Source organism: Mesoplodon mirus, assembly GCF_964341445.2.
Source record: "Mesoplodon mirus genome assembly, chromosome: 6".
In the NCBI taxonomy this organism is placed as follows: Eukaryota; Metazoa; Chordata; class Mammalia; order Artiodactyla; family Ziphiidae; genus Mesoplodon; species Mesoplodon mirus.
The window spans coordinates 61,567,286-61,587,478 of NC_138982.1; the positions used below are offsets into that span (position 1 = coordinate 61,567,286).

At 42.1% G+C, this 20,193-nt stretch overlaps 1 protein-coding gene across 2 annotated transcripts in view; it reads left to right on the forward strand.

Moving 5' to 3' along the window:
* The window catches only part of GOLIM4 (golgi integral membrane protein 4), a 76,953-nt gene that overhangs the window by 31,755 nt on the left and 25,005 nt on the right, over positions 1 to 20,193 (forward strand). For both annotated transcript variants that reach the window (XM_082625171.1, XM_082625170.1), the window contains exons 2-5: positions 12,372 to 12,446; positions 13,721 to 13,770; positions 15,287 to 15,340; positions 16,658 to 16,808. In XM_082625171.1, coding sequence (XP_082481297.1) covers positions 12,372 to 12,446; positions 13,721 to 13,770; positions 15,287 to 15,340; positions 16,658 to 16,808 — 330 coding nt within the window. The remainder of the gene's footprint in view (positions 1 to 12,371; positions 12,447 to 13,720; positions 13,771 to 15,286; positions 15,341 to 16,657; positions 16,809 to 20,193) is intronic.

Here is a 20,193-nt window from a genome sequence, read left to right on the forward strand (position 1 = left end):
CAAAGGGGTCCTTGTGTTGGGTCTTCTTAGACTTGTAAGTGATAATGAAATAGACCTTCCCAGCAGTGACCTTCTAGCTACTAGCAACTTGAGTGTTTCTTAGATTACTCTTGCTACTTCCCTGCACTATCTTGGTATCCCTCTCAAGCATTAAATGTGTCCAACGTGGGATGCAGGGTATGTGATGCCCCGCCCCCGCCCACAGAGCTCCCACTGTCCTCCTTGGTCCTGGACCCTCCTTTCATAAGCCGGAAATCTTTGCACCATCCTCGGATCCACTTCCGTAATGTACTTTGAGTCAGTCACTGAGGCATTTTGCATTTATTGCTTAAATACATTTTGCTTCTGTGCATTCCCCTCCCTCCATCAATGATTACGGCATATACTTGAATATTATAAAGCTAGATTCCCTTCCCCCTGCAAAAGTACTCCTCAGAAAAGAGGGGGTCTCGTTGTACTGGAGTGAGCATAAAGCCTCTGCTATTTCTGGGAGCTCTCCCAATTGCTTCATTTTAAACCACAGAGCACTGTGTGAGGGAGACACATTGGCCCAAAATGGCCTCGTTTAATGTGACTAGATATTTATGAAGGGCACCTGACAAAAATCTTCTTTTTTGGTTTTAAAGGATGTGACAGCATTTAAGATAGTGTGGGTATTTATTCCCAGGAATGTGATCTCACAATGGTAAATGCAAAATATCTTTATAAATAAGCCTTTTCACTACCCACCCCTCAGCAAAAACAAACAAAACAAACACACCTCCAATACATTCAGGAGTTAGGGCTACCGAAAGCATGAATCTGCACCTCCAAGACAAATGGAGATATCAGCTCTCCTAATTTTTGCCAAATATATGTGACTTAGGACATTTCCAGTGACCGCATCAGACAGAGATCCCACTATTGCTGTATTCCAGTGAAGATGGGTATGCTTCAGAAAACTGTCAGAGGACTAAAGTGCTGACCTGAGGTGATGCAGACGCAGATGTCAGACATGCCTGTGAAGAGTTTGAATCAAATTGGGGAGACGCGGATGGAGGGGCAGAAGTGACCTATCTAAATGTTTTATATTTCACTATTAATTTCACTTATGTAACTGAAAATAACAAGGACCATGATCTTATGTAAACACTTGTACATTCAAAAAAGTACATGAATCTTAAGTATGGAGCTCAGTGAATTCTCACAAAGCAGACAGTGTGGAATCAGACCAGGAATTAGACAGTTACCAGCACCCAAAAACGCGCCCTCCTGCGCTCTTCCAGGAACTGCCTGTCCGCCTCCCACTGCCAATAGGCACGGTGTGAACAGGTCCTTTCTCCTCTCGCCATGGACTAGTTTCGCTTATTTTTGAAATTTCTGTAAGTAGACTCATATCAGTAAGCGCCACTTTGCTGTCTGGCTTCTTGTCTCAACATTATGTTTGTGAAACTCACGTGTTGCTTCATTCGGTTTCTCCACACTGCTGAGTGGTATTTCATTTTATGAACAGCCACACCTTATCCATTCTCCGGTGATAGATGTTTCTGTTGTTTCCAGTTGGGGAGGGTTGTGAAGAGTCTCGTTCTTCCGAGTCTCCTCTGTGACTTCTGGTGACTGCATGCCAGCATTTGCTTGGGTACCTATGTGGGAGTGGGATTATAGACCACACAGGATACCCCTCATCAGCTCCAACGGGTGCTGGCAAACAGGTGTCTGAAGTGGTTGTACCAAGCTCCACAGCCATCAAGAAGGTAGGAGGGCGCCTTTCTCCATATTCTTGCCAGCTCGGTACTTTCTGTCTTTTTTATTTTAGTCATTTTGATGGGAGAATAGTGGTATTACGTTATGATTTTAACTTGATTTCCCTGATGACTTAACCCAGCTGACCACTTTTTCAAATAGTTAACCACCATTAGGATATCCTTAAGTGTCTGTTCATATTCTTTTTCACTCCGCACTCATTTTCACTTCTCTAAAATTTTGTATATTCCTGTTGGAAAAGAAATCAACGTTTTTTTAAACTGGATTATCTTATTGGCAAAACTGGAGATCATCTTATATTGGGGCAATATGGAAGTCATTGAGGTGACCTCTTAACTGATCCATTGCCCTTTGCTGTCTCTCAGATGCTCTACTCTGTCTTCCGTACTGCCCATAAAGTTATTTTCTATATGCAGATCTGATCCACTTGTAGCCCTATCCCATTCATTCTCTCCCCTCCCTGATTACCTACCTTTCTGTCGACTCTGTGCTAAACAGAGTGTTTCCAGAACCCCCCTTTTGAAAGGTCATGGGGAGGAGCAGTTGGGCGGGTTCGAGGCACACTTGCTAAATATTCAGATTATCAAGGCTCTTCCCTGGAAATTCTGATTCAGTAGCTTCCAGTGGGGCCCCAGGAATCTGTGTGATGAACAAGCACTCCAGGTTACTCTTATTTTCAGGGAAGTTTGAGGAATACTACAAACAGGTTGATTTTGGTTTTGCCTCAGTGCTCTTACATGTTCTCTGTCCACTGTCTGGGTTATTCTCCTCCATTGGAAGGAAAAATCCACACAAATGGAATCCAGATTGTCTCCTGCAGGCTGAGTAAATCACTCTGTAGTCAATGAAGTCTTACTCCTGATCTTCCTCATAAACCTAGTCCACGGTGGCCTTCCCCATCTCAGCTGATTACATGCACTGATTTTACCTTCAGTTTAAATTCAGAATCAGCTGCAGCTTGCACATGGTCCTATTCTCCCGTTACACTCGGGCCTGCGTGAGTGCAGATGCCTGCTACTAACTAGCTTTCCAGCTTGCATCTTGCACCAATGTGGTCAGAGTGATCATTATTTTAAAATCTAAATTAACATCACATGTTCCTGCTCAAAACGCTCCAGTGGCTCCCCATTTCTCTCAGAGTAAAAGCCAAGTCTTCATGAGGTCCTACAAGACCCATCGCCATCTGCCCCCTTCCCCACCTTCACCCTTTGACCTTCTAGGCTCACTCTGCCTCAGTTATTCTGGCCTCGCTGCTTTTTTTTTTTTTTTTTTTTAAGAAGATGTTGGGGGTAGGAGTTTATTAATTTATTTATTTATTTATTTTTGCTGTGTTGGGTCTTTGTTTCTGTGCGAGGGCTTTCTCTAGTTGTGGCAAGCGGGGGGCCACTCTTCATCACGGTGCGCGGGCCTCTCACTGTTGTGGTCTCTCCCGTTGCAGAGCACAGGCTCCAGACGCGCAGGCTCAGTAGCCGTGGCTCACGGGCCCAGCCGTTCCACGGCATGTGGGATCTTCCCAGACCAGGGCTCGAACCCGTGTCTCCTGCATTAGCAGGCAGATTCTCAACCACTGCGCCATCAGGGAAGCCCCCTCGCTGCTTTTCTTAGAACATCCCAGGTATGGTTGCACTGTAGGGCTTTTGCACTTCCTGTTCTTTCTATCTGGAACACTTGCCCTGAGGCATCTGTAGTACTAACTCCTTCACCATGTTTTTCAAGCATTGGCTCAAAAGTCTCCTTCTCAGTGAATCCTGTCTTGACCACCCTATTTAAAAGTGAAACCTGATCCATCCTTCCCACAACTCCAATCTCTTATACTCCGTTCTTTTCTTCCCGTGGCATTCACTAACTTCTAGTGTACTCTTAATTATGTTTATCATTTACATCTTACTGCAGAATATGAGTTCCCCAAAGGCAATATTTTCTACTGTTGTGCTCACAATATATTCTCAAATATCAGAACAATGCCTGGCATATAATAAATGCTCAGTGAATATTTGTTTGATTTGTAGAATGTAATATTCAGGATGCAATAGAGAAGAGGCCTTACATAGTATCTCTTTATAAGCCAGGTTTTTTATGAAGCCTTTTCCAAGATATGTTGCATACCTTCACATTTTGAAGTGAAAACTTGACACTGGCAGTTTGGATGAAAATGGGGTTGCTTGTGTACTGCTTCATTGGTTTGAAGGAAAAGCCAGTTGCAGCCCAGTTCATGCTCCCTGAGTTGTGTGTATTCTCTGATACAGGTTTATACAACAGCGTTGATACTTGAGTCCTGGATTTTAGGTTTTTCTCTAAAAAATGCCAGCAAAGATGCTGGCATTACTTGAAGTGTCCATAGAGGCAAGTTTCCATGAAGAAATCAGATAACTTAAGAAAATTAAATGTCTGTTATGTTTGGTTCAAGCACATTGATTTTGAAAAGTTTATGCATAAATTCTTAGTCCCACTATAGAACCAATGTGCTTTTGCCTATTTTAGCCCATCTGAAGAGCATTCTTATATACCCTTGCATCAGTTTTGGGTGAACAGAAACCTAATCCTCTCTCTCATGCATTATTTCTTGAAATGCTGTGATGCAGTCCAGCTGAAATCTGATTGCTAGATAAGCATATTACTCTAGAGGGTCTACTTATATGCATCTGATTTTAGAATAACTTTTACTTCTATTATTGTGAATTCGTAAGTTTCTAATATATACGCATATGTACTTATTAATGCCTTTGAGTGTGTAACTTTTACTTTGTTGAGTCCCGTATTTTCATGGGACAGGAGGATAATTTTTCTCTTAGCTTACCAAGAGATTATATGTAAAAATCTGCTGGCTCAGCAGGCCATTCTGTCATCCTGGCTTACCTAACCTTTGGTGATCTCTAATTGTCTTCTTACTGTTTTAACTGTCTTAGCCTCCTCTCACAACCCAAATTTGTTGATTAGAAGCTTTTTATAAGAGTAATGCCTGTACCTGAGTGTCTCCCAAGGGGCCTGGAACACTGCTGGTGCTATGATAGCTCTGAGCAGCTAAGAGTAGAATTATTTCATGAGGAGTGAATAGATTTCCTCTAATGACAAGAATGGTTATTAGTAGCTCACCACTTGAAAGAATGCCAAGAAGAAGACTTGTGTGAAGACATGTATCTTAAGTCAGCTAATATAATACTTGCTTGAAAAAGCCAAATCTCAATTAGATAGTGTCATGAGGGAAAGCCTTCATATAGTTTTATCCAAAATAAGAAAGGCAGTTAGGCACCAATTCAAATCATGGGTAAAATCCATTTAAATGACTTCATAAACTGTATGCATTAGCAAACTTAAAAATAGTCACTTTGTGAACTATTATAGGAACTTTATTGTGCAGTAAAAAAAAAAAAAAAAAAAATACAGCAGGGGCTTCCCTGGTGGCGCAGTGGTTGGGAGTCCGCCTGCCGATGCAGGGGACACGGGTTCGTGCCCCGGTCCGGGAAGATCCCACATGCCGCGGAGCGGCTGGGCCCGTGAGCCATGGCCGCTGAGCCTGCGCGTCCGGAGCCTGTGCTCCACAACGGGAGAGGCCACAACAGTGAGAGGCCCGCGTACCGCAAAAAAAAAAAAAAAAAAAAAAAAAAAATACAGCAATTGCCATGAAGTAGAAAATTAGCTAATCAGACTGTCCTTTTTTTCTCTCAGCATTCTGAAAACTTCTATATTTCAGGGCTGTGATTTAACTAATGCTAATCTTATGAGCCTATACATCAACAGATAAATTTATATTTAATCTCTATTCTGTTATCTGTCTATTCTCTGGGATATGTGAGTACTAATGAGCCAACAAATATGGAAATTCAGTTAAAAATGCTGGCACTTAAAGGATGGCAGGCAAATGAGGAAGAGAATGAAATATCTTCTAAATGCATTCATTTATTTCTCAAGTATTATTGAATACCACTAGATATGAGGAGCTGGGGGATTGGAACTGAAAGAGAAGGAAAGAGGAGCTAGCCCATCCCAGCCTTCATGGTACACATAGTTCATTCATTCATCCATTCATGCATTCATTATCTGTTGAATGCCTGTAACTCACTGTACCAGGGATACAACACTGAAATAAATCAAACCAGAAATTCTTGCCCTGACTGAGCTTATATTCTAGTGAGATAGAAAGGCAATAAATAAGGCCCCCAAAAGTAAAACATTTAGTAGAAAGAGTTAAGGACTAAGGAGAAAAATGAAGTGGGGAGGGAGCCTGGAAGTGTTGAGGGTGGGAAGCAGGTGGCAGTCTTAGGTTGTCCAGGAAAGGATCTGATGAGAAGGTGTCTTTCTAGTCAAGATCTGAGGGCAGTGAGGGAGCTAGTCGCACAGATGCCTGGAGGAGGAGCAGCGGGGCTGCCAGGAAGAGGCTGTGTGAGGTGCTGACGTGAGAGCTCGCCTCGCATGTTCAGGGAATACTGAGGAGGCCGCTGTGGCTGGCGCAGGATGGACGACGGGGTGAAGCCTCGTGAGGGCTGTGGGTTTTGCTCAAGACATGACGGGAAGCCATTGGGAGGTTTTGCGCACAGGCCTGCAGTGTGACCAAGGGAACTAACCATAATTCAATTCAGCCATCAATGGTCGAGCAGACTGGAAAGGTTGAATTGTACTGGAAGTTGTAAAACCAGAATGGGGTGAGAAGCCAAAGCTGGACTTAATGGTTTAGGAGTCACCTGTGAGAAAAACGCTCCATGAGTCAGGAGGATGGGGCAGACTTTGTATAAAGAGCAGGGTGGAGACACCAAAGAAGAGCCTTAGGGGCGCCTTTGCCCACTCACGGGGGCTGCAGGGGGATCCGGTGTGATCCTCAAAATGGCAATAGGTGTCCCCCTTCTTTTGTTTTTTTACTTGTTTTATGTGGGTTGTTTTCTAAGAAGATCTTTGGTCTTCTTTCTCAGACTTCTTATGAGGTGAAATGATGAAAGAAGGAAGGAAAGATAATTGGAAAACTGTATCTATGATGTTGTCTTCATGTTAATTACCAGCTCATGTGCAGCGGAGGAGGTGGGTGGGCAAGTGGCTGGCCTCCAGCCCACTTCTGGCCAGTTTGAACCACAGTTGAGAACTGTTCGTAAAGACATAATAAATATCTACGATTTTAGGCCTAAAAAACCAAAATAAAGCAAAACCTCAAGAGTATTATCTTCTGAGAACTATAGTGATTTCAATTTATTTTCCTTTTTTGTCATAGCTCTTGTTCTCCTACTTAAGTATCTTCAGCCACAATTATCAAAACACAAATTTGTTCATTTTAATTTTTATCACCTGTAAAATGATAAAGGTACTCGCAAATCAGTGTTTTCACAAGTTGAATTGTGTGCCTTTCATACCAAGACTCGGTTGTGTGTTTTTTTTTAAATAAAGATAAAACCCTGTGTTGTTGTCGGGACTGAAAGCAAAATTTCACAGGCCGTTGCTTCTGCCAAAGAAACCTTGCCCTCTCTTGGCTTAAGGTGTTAAAACACTTAGCAGTGTTTTCTGTCTCATTTTAAACTGTTGTTTTCTAATTCTGAATTGGAGCAGTTTGTCATAGATGAAATGTCATAGATATATATTTTACCCCTTAGTGGATTCATGCACCTAATTTCTCTGTGCCTTTCGGATGGAAGTCAGAGTTAAAGTGGAAAACTGCTGTCGGAAGCTGGCATATTTTTAAACTCTTGAGTGAGTTAAGGGGGAATAAAAACTCTTTCCACCCTTGACTGCATGGAAAATATTAAACTCCTTGTCAGTAAGCAAGGGAGATGAGGAGTATTGTGGGTTTTCATCTTTCTCTCACGAGTTCTTATGATTCACATCCTGTCCCTGTTGTAGTGTTGGTCTGCATTAACGATCTTGAATGCCGAGATTGAACCATTATTTTTATACTTATTTTTTCTTGAACCTGATGGGTGCTTTGAGAATATTAATTATATACCTTTTTTGTTGCAAAGGTTCTAGCAGTTTGGTTTCATCTTGACTGATGCCCTTGACTTCAGGGAATAAATAGAAAAAGAGATAGGTGACAGGGATTGATTAGCAATCCTCCTTCTAAGCAAAACAGTAAACCTATCTAGATAAATCACCAGCCCCAAAGCCTGGAGAATGCATGCTAAAGAATTAAGGGTAGTGTGTGTGTGTGTGTGTGTGTGTGTGTGTGTGTGTGTTTAATTGATAGGGAAATTTTCTACAAGAGCCACAAGAACACAAAGATTCTATCTGGTCCATTTTGCTGTTCTTCAATTTTTATTAGAAAATAGGCTTATAATTTTTAATAAGCTATTAGAATGATTATTCACAACCCTCCCCCCTTTTTAAGGGAATTTTTTTTAAGTAACAGGAAACTGAGATCAGTATTTCATTGTTGTTTCAAGTCTCTCTCTCAATATATATGTGTATTACTTTGTTATTATTAGACTTTAATTGTAGGGTTGAAAGAGCTCAGGGAATCACCTGATTCATCCTCTGGCACTTGGAAGCCATCACAGATAGCTGAAAAAATATTTTAGTATTTTTCTGGCATTTACTCTGTGCCCTGCCGTGTTTGAAGCACTTCACGTCAATTAACTCATTTAGCCCTGACATCCACCCAAAGGGATGGGCACTGTTTTTATTCCCATGTACCATATATGGAAACTGAAGCACAAAGAATTCAGCAACTCTCCCCATAAGGAATGGATCTGGGACTTGACCCAGACACCAGAGTCTGTGCTCTCGACCTTTACGTACCGCCTGCCTCTTTCCTTCTCCCATTCCTTCTAGAGTTTCCAATTCTAAGGGTTAATTTTTACTCTCACTTTCCTTTACCTAACGTGGTTTCCTCAGCCTATAGTTCAAGGTTCCTTTTCGGTTTGGGTTTTTTTGTTTGTTTTTTTTGTTTTTTTCCTTTTTCTGAGCACTTCTCCAGCTTTCCGTCAGTCACTGCTGCTCCATTCTCTCACCTTCCTCCTCAGTGATGTTCTCAACCCTCAAACCATTTCTGAATTCTTAGGTTATATATCAGGACTAGAAGCTGGTGGCTGTCGTAATGACCAGTTCTGAGTAAGATAACATTAATAGTACAGTTACCTCACAGTTCCTCACATATAGGCTCTATTCCTGTTTAGCACATCTTTTTTCTGCTGCATTTGCAAAAGCACATTATTCATGCCTTAGGTCATGCTATGAGTGATGCCATCTTATGGATTTGTGAGTAGTCTCAGATTTCCCAAGACCTTTGGATGTGGACTGTAATCCATAAACATGCTCTCCTCTTTGTGGACATTGTATAGCATCTCTTTAGGTGATTTAGGAAAGTTCCTAACTGTGTATCCTAGGATCTTCTAGCTCTTGAGACACGCTGCTCTTAAGATGTCGAATGTGTAAATCCCCATTATACATACAACTCTCAAAGACGGTTTGGTCGGTGGGGACTTTGGACCAGCCGGTGGCACATTAACCTCCTGGCTGAATCGCAGGGAAGAAAGTAAAGCACGGAGCACCGTCTCCCCTGCCCCCCACATAGAGCACTCCTCACCCCAGTCCCCACACCCCCTCTCTGCTAGGTGGAATCTAGTGGACCCTCCACCCTTATCAAAGATGAAATACTGCAGATGAGTTTTCTGCTGCCTAAACCAAAGGTAAGCGTTCCGCCGTCACCAAGTGCCACGTGACGTTGAGTGACTGCTGCCATATTTTATTAAGTCAGGAAGAATTTCACAGGATTATAAGTTGTAACTACAGCGTTTGCCGCCATCCTTACCCTTCCATGATAAGAGTTAACCTCTAGAGTCTGAGGTGGCGGGGGATGGTGGGGAGTGGTCCCCCACATATGTTTTCTTGGCTGTGCTGCTGCTGGGTTTTGTTGTTGTTGTTATCTTGGGTGTTGCTAGGCTGGATTGTCTCCCCGTAATGGTCCTGACCTCCCTTCAGGAGCCCCCTAGACTCAGGACCCCTGCTGCCACTTTTGACTCCATTAGAGCAAGATCTTGACGACTTTGCCTGTTGACCCTTCTTTGAAAGTGATGTACATGCTTGCCGAAATTGTCTGTAATATGTCCAATGAGTGCACCCAGATTCCCTGTTACCCGGCATGTTTATGTTCCTGTGGCCTTCTTCCCAGACCATGGGAACTGTGGCCAGTGGATTGGAGATGAGGGAGTGTTTTTCCTTCCAGCTGGGGAGCTTAGGTGTTCCCATGGCATCCTGTTCTTGCCTGTGTATATCATGATAACACTGTAATTTATCTATTCCCCTGCGAGCCTCCACTACCTGACGGAAATTCTCAGACTATGGGCAGGCAGTTCTTGGTCTGGCTTGGTGAGGTTCCCCAGCTCTAGTCTTTGTTTTCCCTCCCTCGTTCCAAATGTCATTCAAGATGCTAGTGTTAGTACCAAGGAACCTCTTGGTTTTAATAGGCTTTCAGGAATTGGCCGATAGACTTATATACTGTACACCTATATGGTTGAAAAAAGTCTAATTTCTCAACAATGGGCTTGGAACCAAGCTTTCTGGAGCACAGCTGCCTTTAGTACAATTTCAACACCTCTGTGTCTTTGTCCCTATGATGTCTTCCAGCAGTGCCTTTCTCCTTTGGTGCTCCCATCTACCAAACTGTTCTTCACTCCCAAAGCCAGCCAAGAGATTGTCGCCTCTGAGAATCTCCCCTCACTCCTCTCCCATCCAGAGCTCACCCCTCTCTTTCACTGGGCTTTTATTAGGCCAAATGCATTTAGCTCTAATTATTTAAAATTACCTAATCTATCTCCTGTGTCGGACTAGAGCTTCTTGAGGCCAAGGCCCATGTCTATTCATTTTGCATTTCTACTCATAATATGGTGCCAGGTACATCACAGCAGCTCAATAATTGTGGAGTTAGATTAGATCCCTTTGTAATAATAGCACTGGGGGAGGGGGAGGGATCATCTGGTGAATAGAATAGGAACCCAAGTGGAGAAAGGGAATGGAGCAGGTCATTATTTCGATGACTAGTGGGAGGCTGAATTGAGGGGAAAGATGAGTTTGGAGCAGGCATACCATCAGGGGACGACACCATACCAGTTTGGCTGGTGGCAGGCCTTCTAGGAGCTCTGGACTGAGATGTTAGCAGAGGTGTGAGGAGAGCTGGGGGCTGCGGGAGTCGTAGATGGAGCCCTGGGAATGGCAGGTTTCTATGGGACACCAAGATGAGGGATGCAGTGTTGGGAGAAGGGGAAGGACCCTGGAGATGATGGGCGTGTTGGAAGGAGGACAGAGATAGCTGGTAACTGGCAGGGGTGGCAGTGGGGAAGGGGCGGTGGGAGGGACGGGGCAGGGGGTCCAGCAGCAACAAGCCGATGTCAGGGAGGGGAGTTGCTGCGACCATGGCAACTTTAGGCGGCCAGCAGTGTTGGGCAGTTGTATGCACTGGACGGACAGTCAGTGACTGGTGATTGAATTGTATCTTAGGTAGTCATGGGGAGCTAGGGTTGGTAAAGGAACCAAGTGACAGGCTTGGCTGAGCTTGCAGGGAATGAGATCATTTGTGACCGTAATGCTGAACAAACAGGATTAAAGGGCGCGTCAGAAACGTAACTTTGTTCTCTCCTCCCCTCCCCTATTCCAGCCACTCTGCGGAGCTGGGTTTTCTGTCCCTGCATGAAATCTAAGACAGACTTCACTACTTTACAGCTTCTCTCAGATCAAAAAAAGAAAAAAATCTTTCAGTAACTTTTATCCATAAACACAGTCTTGGTTTAGTAAGGATCATGTCTGGTCTAGTCCAGTGTAGTAGTACAAGTTTTTTTCATTTAAAGGTAAAGCTTTTCCCACTCTTGCAGCTCCCATTTCCTGTAGATGGGAAGCCTGTAGTGGGGGAGAGAGTCCTGATTGGCTTCTGCCTATTTTCTGCCTAACACATCTGCTCTCTCTCCTGCACTCAGCAGGCAACTCAAACTACTTCAGAGTAGATGGGGGAGGTGGGGTTGGTAAAGTGCAGGAAGGTCCTACAGCAGGACCTCATTTGCCTTGGGTTTCCTGCCATGGCAGATGTAAACCTGACTTGTTCCTTTGTGGGCACTTGTATAGGTTCTTTAGTGGGAAGAGTCTCTCCCTCCTTCACCTCTGTAGCTATCTTACCTAAGTTTTTCCTGACATGGCGGAATCCACCTCTTCTTTCAGCAAACCTTAGTATGCTGCTGAGGTTTCCTCACCCACCCAGGCATCTTTCACTGAGACTCACTCAGCTCATGTTGACTTGGCAGTACTTATGGGATATCTGGGTGGAAATCCTCTCCTAGCACCTGAGAGAGAGGTGGGAGCTGGACACACAGATGTGAGGGTAAATGCTGTGTAGATGTTGGCTGAAGTCATGAGCGTGGACACGCTTGTCCGGGAAGAGACCTGGAACCTCACACAGACTCATGTTCCAGAAGCATGAGGACAAGAAGGTGGAAGCCTCTTCCAGAGTGTTGGTTTTACAGAGGGGCAGACTGCATAGGAGTCAGCCCAGAATTAGGCCTGTTATTGTTTCCATCTTTTACCAAGAATGTGGAACTTAAAATGCATACGTTTTAATTTTAATTGTGAAAGGACTCTAAACTGTCTTCCTGTTTTGAAAATTGGTGTTAATTTTACCTTAGAATTTCTAAGTCTTTGAAGATAAGTTTTAACTTTTTTTTTTCCAGTTGTGTATGAACACAGATCAAGATTAGAGAAATCCTTGCAAAAGGAAAGACTTGAGCATAAGAAAGCGAAGGAAGGTAAATAAATAATGTAATTTGTGTTGTTTTTATCATACTCTTCTTTGAAGCATCACGTACTTGTTTTACTATTTTTTTGCTAAGAAATTTTTCAGATCACCCAAAGTCAGTTATATTTAGTGGATGGAGAAGGAGATACCAAGCAATATGCTATACATTGTGCGACAAAATAATTCCCGCTCAAGACTAGGTTTAGAATCTTTCATTCAGTTGGTGCCACTTTGAGGTCATTCATATATTGGTTATATGTATTGCTTCGGAAATAACACACAGTTTTTCTTTGAATATTATCAATGCATACGTTACTAACACCTGAAACTTCCGTCCACAGGCATCCAGGAAAGTAACAGCATGCATTGTCCAGAATATGACAAACGTTATATAAACATATACGTATACATGTACATTTAGAATGTAATGAATTGATCTTATTGTACAATGTCTTTTAGCTCATACACCTGTTTTCATCTTGTGGTAAAGGCTTTATTGGCACAACTGATTGGTTAGGTTTGAAAAATGAACATTTAGCACAGGTATTAGGCAATGCTGTTGATTTTTATCAGAGTTTTTCTATAAAGCATGGAGCTTATACAGGTTGTGGTTTGAAATTACCTGCATTCTATTTTTATTTATTCATCTTTTTGGTAAATCTTGAGATTGAAGTGAGGTGTTCCATCTGATTACCTTGGTGTGAGGTAGAAAGAGGGAGAACAGAGGAGGGCAGTGTGGGCTAGGATGTTTTACTGAGATGTTTCAGATCATTAAAATGCTTTGATCGGATTTGGATTTCCCTTGTCTTCAAAAGCAGAGTGATTTTATAGAGCCATCTAGTGGATAATAAAGCTTTAAGAGCATTAAAGATGGTTTCCACGGCTTGATTTCCTTTTCAGGTCCTGAATGATTTTCGTGTGCCATCTAGTGGCTGGCAATAAATCATCTCTGTCCTTAGGTGCACTTCATGTTTTTTTTCTCCTTAATTTCAAGGACAGTTCATCACCGAGTACATATTCTAAATGCACTTTTAATCAGTTGGTTATAGGGTGTATTTTGTTGATACAAGATTCACAACTTAAAGGTAAAGAGGAAAATTATGTAACATTTTTTCAACTCTTTCTAAAGCATTAAAAGACAAAGTATATAAGTCACCAAGTAGATTGTCTTAAACCTGAAACATTTTTTAGGTCTGAGTAAAGTACGCCTATGTTCTTTTAGATGTCTAAAAATGCCACAGTGAATTCACTTATACTCTATTTTCTCCATTTTGTATTTTCTAGATTTTCTGGTTTATAAATTAGAAGCACAAGAAACACTAAATAAGGGAAGGGTGAGTTTTTTTTTTCTCCCTTAATTTTTTATTTCACTAAACTTGCAAGAGGGGGAAATATAGTCGCAAAACCTTTTACTCTGTTGATCATTAGGATTGAAGGGCTGAAATACATTTCCCTCCCTCCCTTCCTCTCTCCTTTCCAAGAGATTCTCAGAGGAAGACCTAAAAACTGTTCTTTTAAAACCTACCTTCCTTTGTTTATCACATTACTGTGACAGTGATAAATTGGAAATAGCCTTAATGTTCAACCATGAAGAGATTATTTTTATTCACTTATTTATCCATTTGTAGTCTCTCTTTTGTATAGAATGTGATATTTATTTTAATTTGCCTTTTCACGACGTTACTGTCACTTGCATAGACATTGCTGTGTAATGTCTGACATGGTACCTGGCCTAGAGTTCCCATGTTCAAAAACATTTGTGGAACGAATGAATGCATAAATGATATTGGCCGTTTAAAAAGTTTTTAAGTCCAAATTAACTGGAGAAAAACAAATTTTTCTCTTACTCTAAGAAAAATATGTAAGCATTGGTTGAATAAAGCATTGGCGTTTTGGGGTATTAAAACTGAGAAGAGTCTGTTCCTTGAATAGCTAGGAGGCTGTCGGCTTTCAACTCTTACCTGCTTTTAAAAGTCCTAGCCAGAATTGTGTGTGTTCTGTTGTGCATTTTGTAATGTAATTTATTACAAATTAAGATGGTAAAGTGATAAAATAAAATGATAAAGCAAAAATGCAGTTCATTTTAGAAGTTGCAAGAATATGAAAGAAAGAAAGAATTGAGGCTGTGCTTATACCAGTGACGGGTAAAGCAAGGAGTGGGGCACATAAGATAGAACAACACAGCAGCCTGGGGAGGCTCCACTGGCACAAAGAGACACACTCCTGGATCGCGTGCTTCAGCCATAGGTGTAGGCTCAAGTTTTGGTCCTGGCTCTGCTACTAAAGGAAATGTTTGCCCTGGCCTGTTCCTTAGCCTTTCTGTTTCTCACTCTGTGAGTTGGAGTCTAACTGAGGTAAAGTCACGTATGTAGAATTTCTTACCCGCTGAAGCTCAAGGCAGGAAAGTGCCTTTTCTCTCCCTTCCCGGAAGCCATGCGAAGCTTGTGAGGCCTGGTTTATCTCCTTTTAGGAGCACCGGGCACAATATATCAGCCATATGCTGTGCTGCGTCTCAGGACAAGTTCCCCTGTGCCTCTGGCCTCAGTTTTTCTTCTCAATATGAGAGTGGAAGTAAATCACCTCCAAGGGCCCTGTCAAGCTGCTGTTTCATAATTCCATGTCCTGATTTTTCATTATTAAAGTCTAGCAAACTTAGAGGAATGTGAAAACTTCATTTCTGCTATTAAGTAAAGAGATGGCCTCAGAATTGTCCTGTTTCGAGCTTAGAGTTCATTTTCACTTAACACAAGTGAAATGAGTGAAATCCTTCCATTAAGACCTTTAAGCTCTGGTTAGCAAAAGAGCCAAATTTGTTATTTTTGTGTTAACTGTTTGCTTTTCAATTTACAGCAAGATTCTAATAGCAGGTACAGCGCGTTGAATGTCCAACATCAGATGTTAAAGGTGAGTAATTTGAAGTTGTTCTTCGTGAGTGAATCAAAGGATTAACCAAGTAACTTAAGTGATCAAGGAAAGTTTACAGAAAGTTGATTTGTATTGTGATATGGTATATTAAAGTCATTTCTGGCTAAAAGTTATATATAATTGTAATGCTCCATCATGTTTATCACCTGATTACAAAGAACATATATTTAGCTCATTACACATTTTTTATAAATCAGGCTCTCTGGTCACCTAATTTTTAATTTTGTTCTCTATCCTTTAAGGATTTTTGTTTGTTTTTTAAATCTAATTTCTCAGAATGGTTTTTCTTAGACATTTTCTTTTATCTTAGTCGCCCTGGAGGCAGTAGAAGTATTAAAATGCTGCCTTCCTGTTACTAATGTGTTAATAAGTGTTCTGCCTACCGCAGGAGCACAATTTATGTTTAAAGATTCTCCTTCCTTGGTTCTTGGATAAAACTCATTATTGTGTCAGGAAAATTGAAAAAAAGAGAGAGAGAGAGATGCATTATTTCTCTTCAGGCCAGAAGAGGTGAGCGGCAGACATTATGCCACCCTGCACAGCAGGGAAAAAAACCACGCCACTGTCTCCAGCCCCTACCCCCCAGCTTTTTGTTTGGTGTTGTCTTTTCTCCTATATCAGTAGGGCATATGCTTTTTGTTGAAACCAGCATCTTTGCTATTATCAAGAAAGCAATACATGAATTAAAGCAGACCACCCTTTCACATTAAGCATTTGGAGACTGTAGAATTTATCTAGATTGTGATTACAGTATTATAATCAGGAGTAATATAAGTAAGAATCATTCTATAAACAATCGATTTATTACTCCCCCAAATGGAAAAAAGTCTTCCCCCCCCCCTTCTTTAAACTGGGTTACCAGGAAGGCTGAAAACCAAAGAAAGGAAATAAAAAATGTTGCTGGGAAAACATCAGATTGAAAGAGGCAGTCTAGAGTATCCACGGAGGGGTAATTTTTTCGTTAGCTTTACCCTGTTTCCACAGTAACTTGAGTCCCTGGGAATTTTCCCAAATCCCTTCCTTTTCCATCTCTCATGCAAACTTCCAACTTCCTGTTGTTCCCGTTAATCTTAAAAATTCAGGAGAAAATTATTTTTGGCCATGATCCTAAACTATTCATTTGGAATAGAAGGGAAATGGAAGGGAGCTGCACAAATTCAAAGCAGTCTGAGGAAAACAAAGCCTACTTCTTCATTTGTGCTTACTTTCTGGCAGGAGAAAGGCTACGCTATCAAGAGACAGATTCTAATATAATTTAGAGAATGTACATCCCTGCTAAAGTTTTCATCTTTGCAGAGTCAACATGAGGAGCTAAAGAAACAGCACAGCGACTTGGAAGAGGAACACCGCAGGCAAGGAGAAGACTTCAGTAGGACATTTAATGACCACAAGCAGCGATACCTGCAGCTGCAGCAAGAGAAAGAACAGGAGCTTTCTAAGCTAAAAGGTATTTGGAAACCTAATTAGTCAGTGTGCATGCAAATGAATACTCATATTAACGTTTGAATAGAACAATAGACTTTTATTTTGTTTGTTGCTTGGTGATTGATTACCTTACCTGTGGTCCTTTACCCGTTACTTCTTACTTCTTTATGAAGTTTCACACTTATCTCTTTGGGTTTGTTTAGGGAAACAGAATAGAATACTTAGTGTTTCTCAACGGGGCACATTGGCCATGTTGGGCAAGACAGTTCTCTTTTTAAGTGTGTTGTGAGACATTTAGCATCTCTGACCCCACCCACAAAATGCCATCAGTGCTCCCCAGTTACAGTGATGCATTTCCAAATCTCCACAGAGGCATAAAGACTCCCTGTTGATCGCTAATAGTAGCTTCAAAAAGCTCAGGCTCTGGAGTCAGACTGCCCTGGTGATCTTGGCCTCTTCAACGACTAGTTTATATATGACCACAGGCAAGTTGTGTAGTGTAAACCGTCCTCATTTGTAAAAGCGGGATATTCACAAAAAGTATCAACCTTGTAGAGTTGGTGTGAGGATTACATTATGCAGAGCACCTAGAACAGTTACTGGTACATGGTAGACCTTCAATGTATATTAACCACCATCAGCATCAGCATCAGGTAATTTCACAGTAATATGGAACAAAATATATCACTTCTGAGTACATGTGAGTTCTGGAAAAGGGCAATAGCATATTCTACAATCACCTATCCAGGTACTAAATAAGTCTGAAGTGTGAGATTTGGTTTAAAAACGTACATGGTGCTTGCAGAAACACGGGTGAAATCCTGGTGCTTGCAAAAACACGGGTGAAATCCTGGTGCTTGCAAAAACACGGGTGAAATCCTGGTGCTTTGCAAAAACACGGGTGAAATCCTGGTGCTTTGCAAAAACACGGGTGAAATCCTGGTGCTTTGCAAAAACACGGGTGAAATCCTGGTGCTTTGCAAAAACATGGGTGAAGAACAATTTCCTGGTTTTATATAAAATGTCATCATAGAAAGAAACCGTGTGAAGGGTCCTTTGGACTTTTCTTTACTTTTTTTTTTGCAATGCTTTGTCTCGAAGTGTTCCAAAATAATAGGCTAATAACAGTATTCCAAAATAATAGGAATACTTTGTCTGTAGGTATTCCAAAAAGGCACCTGGGAGCTAAATAGCCACTGAGGCAGTTTACAAAGGGTTGAGGTGGTCTTGTTGGAGCCAGATGTCAGCGGATGATACCCAAGAGATGTAGACATGTAGGGGCCGTGGCTTGTTGGTGGTGAGCCAGGTGGTGAGGAGTCAGTAAGATAACAAAATAGAGAAAGGAAGAGACTAAACACTGAAAGCCCTTACCAAGGTGGTAAAAGGAAGAGAGAACCAGAAGACTCCAGTGCGCAGACAGTACTTGCCACCCTGGGGATGCTACACCTTTGTGTGGTGAAGGAGGACATTTGACTTGTAGGATCCACTGTTTAGCATTTTCAAACCTGAGCCAAGCTGAGGAAATACATTTAATTATATTGATATGAAGGAGATCTATTAAGGAGTGAGAAGTAAAATTTTCTAGGTGTCTGACCTTGGCATGCTTTACATAATTTAGTCCATTCAATTTTAGTAATAGCCCTAAAAGGCATATTATCTTGTGTCTACTCTATAGTTACTCCTTTCTTTGAAACCAAGTCCATGTATAGTAAAATTTTAACAAGAAATCAGAACCATGGAAAATAGGAGGATACTTGTCTGTGAGTTCTGCATACTCAGATAATTCAAGCCTGATGGCCTGGTCTGAGCTTCCTGGAACCCAGAACAAAAGGAGAAATACAGTAAGTGATAGGGCCCTTGTCATCAGAAGAGAGAATCTACCAATACCTTGGTGGGTGAGGGAGCAATAGAGAGAGACAGAGATGGAGACAGAGGGCGAGAGAGAGAGAGAACGGTATTTTTGATATCAATTAATCTTTGGAAGAGGTTTCTCAGAGAGACTTCAAACAACTTAATGTGACAGTGCCTTTGATGACACTTTGATAAGTGATTTTCTCATCCACACTTTTGTTTGATTATGGTCCCTGATAGTAAATTAAAGATAGATGCATCGTGATAGACGCGGGTTTGTAGCGGCAAACCTATGATGTGTGTAGTCCGAGTAGTCTTTGGCAGATTACTGTGACACGAGGAGGGAGTTTAGGATTTAGAATATGGATAGCTATGGGCTGATAGCATATAAACTTGGATGATTATTCTTCCCATTATCGTTATACTAATAGCTGACACTTAACAAATGTTTTCCATGTGCCAGTACTGGGGGAAATTCTTTGTACAGGTATCTTATTTAAGTCTCATAACAACCTGCAAGGTAGGCGTTATATTTAGTCAATTTAACAAGTGAAGAAACTGAGGCCTGCTAAAGTTAGGTAACTTGCTCAGGGTCACACAGCAAAGGCACAGGAGACACCGTCATTAAGGTTACAAACTGAATCCCTTTAAAATCAGCCAAGTTCAGGTATTTCAAGTGCATGTGTGCCTGTGTGTAGACTGAGGGCCCATCCAGCCGAGGACACACTTGTGGTCCTCTTCAATTGCCCCAGTGTCCTGTTTTTTTTTGTTTGTTTTTTTTTTTTTTTTTTTTTTTTTGCGGTACGCGAGTCTCTCACTGTTGTGGCCTCTCCCGTTGCGGAGCACAGGCTCCGGACGCGCAGGCTCAGCGGCCATGGCTCACGGGCCCAGCCGCTCCGCGGCATGTGGGACCTTCCCGGACCAGAGCACGAATCCGTGTCCCCTGCATCGGCAGGCGGACTCTCAAACACTGCGCCACCAGGGAAGCCCCCACGGTGTCCTGTTTTGACCTTTGAGAAAATCCGGTATGACATGTAGGTGGACAACCCAACCACTGGCCACATTTCCCACCTTGTTCTTGATCTCTCCCCAAACCCAATCACGAAGCCAGTGCCCAGGGATCAAGCAGGGACTCTAGTGGAGTGAAAGTGGACAGAAAGTGTGAGGCGGGATGGTGACTGGAACTTTCCTTATGTGCTGAGGGCCACCCTGGAGACATAAAGTTCTGCCTGCAGCGAGTGGCTGCCACTTTGGGGACGGTTTGCCCAACATAGTGCAGGTCCACACCTGCTGCTGTCCCAGGATAATTCTTGCACCCCTTTCACTCTCAACAGTATCTCCCATTGGAAATGAGTCATTATGGTCACGCAGCCACCATTTAACTTCTGCTGAGTGCTGTCACATGAGAACTGGCCTGATGTTGCCAGATTCTTATTAGACCCAGATTCTTGATTTTTAAATGGTGACAGCTCTTCACATGTGGAAGACACTATGTGTAGGCCAACACTGCAGGGGCCGAAAAAAATGTTTGTGTGTTGGATTTGGCCCAAACACTG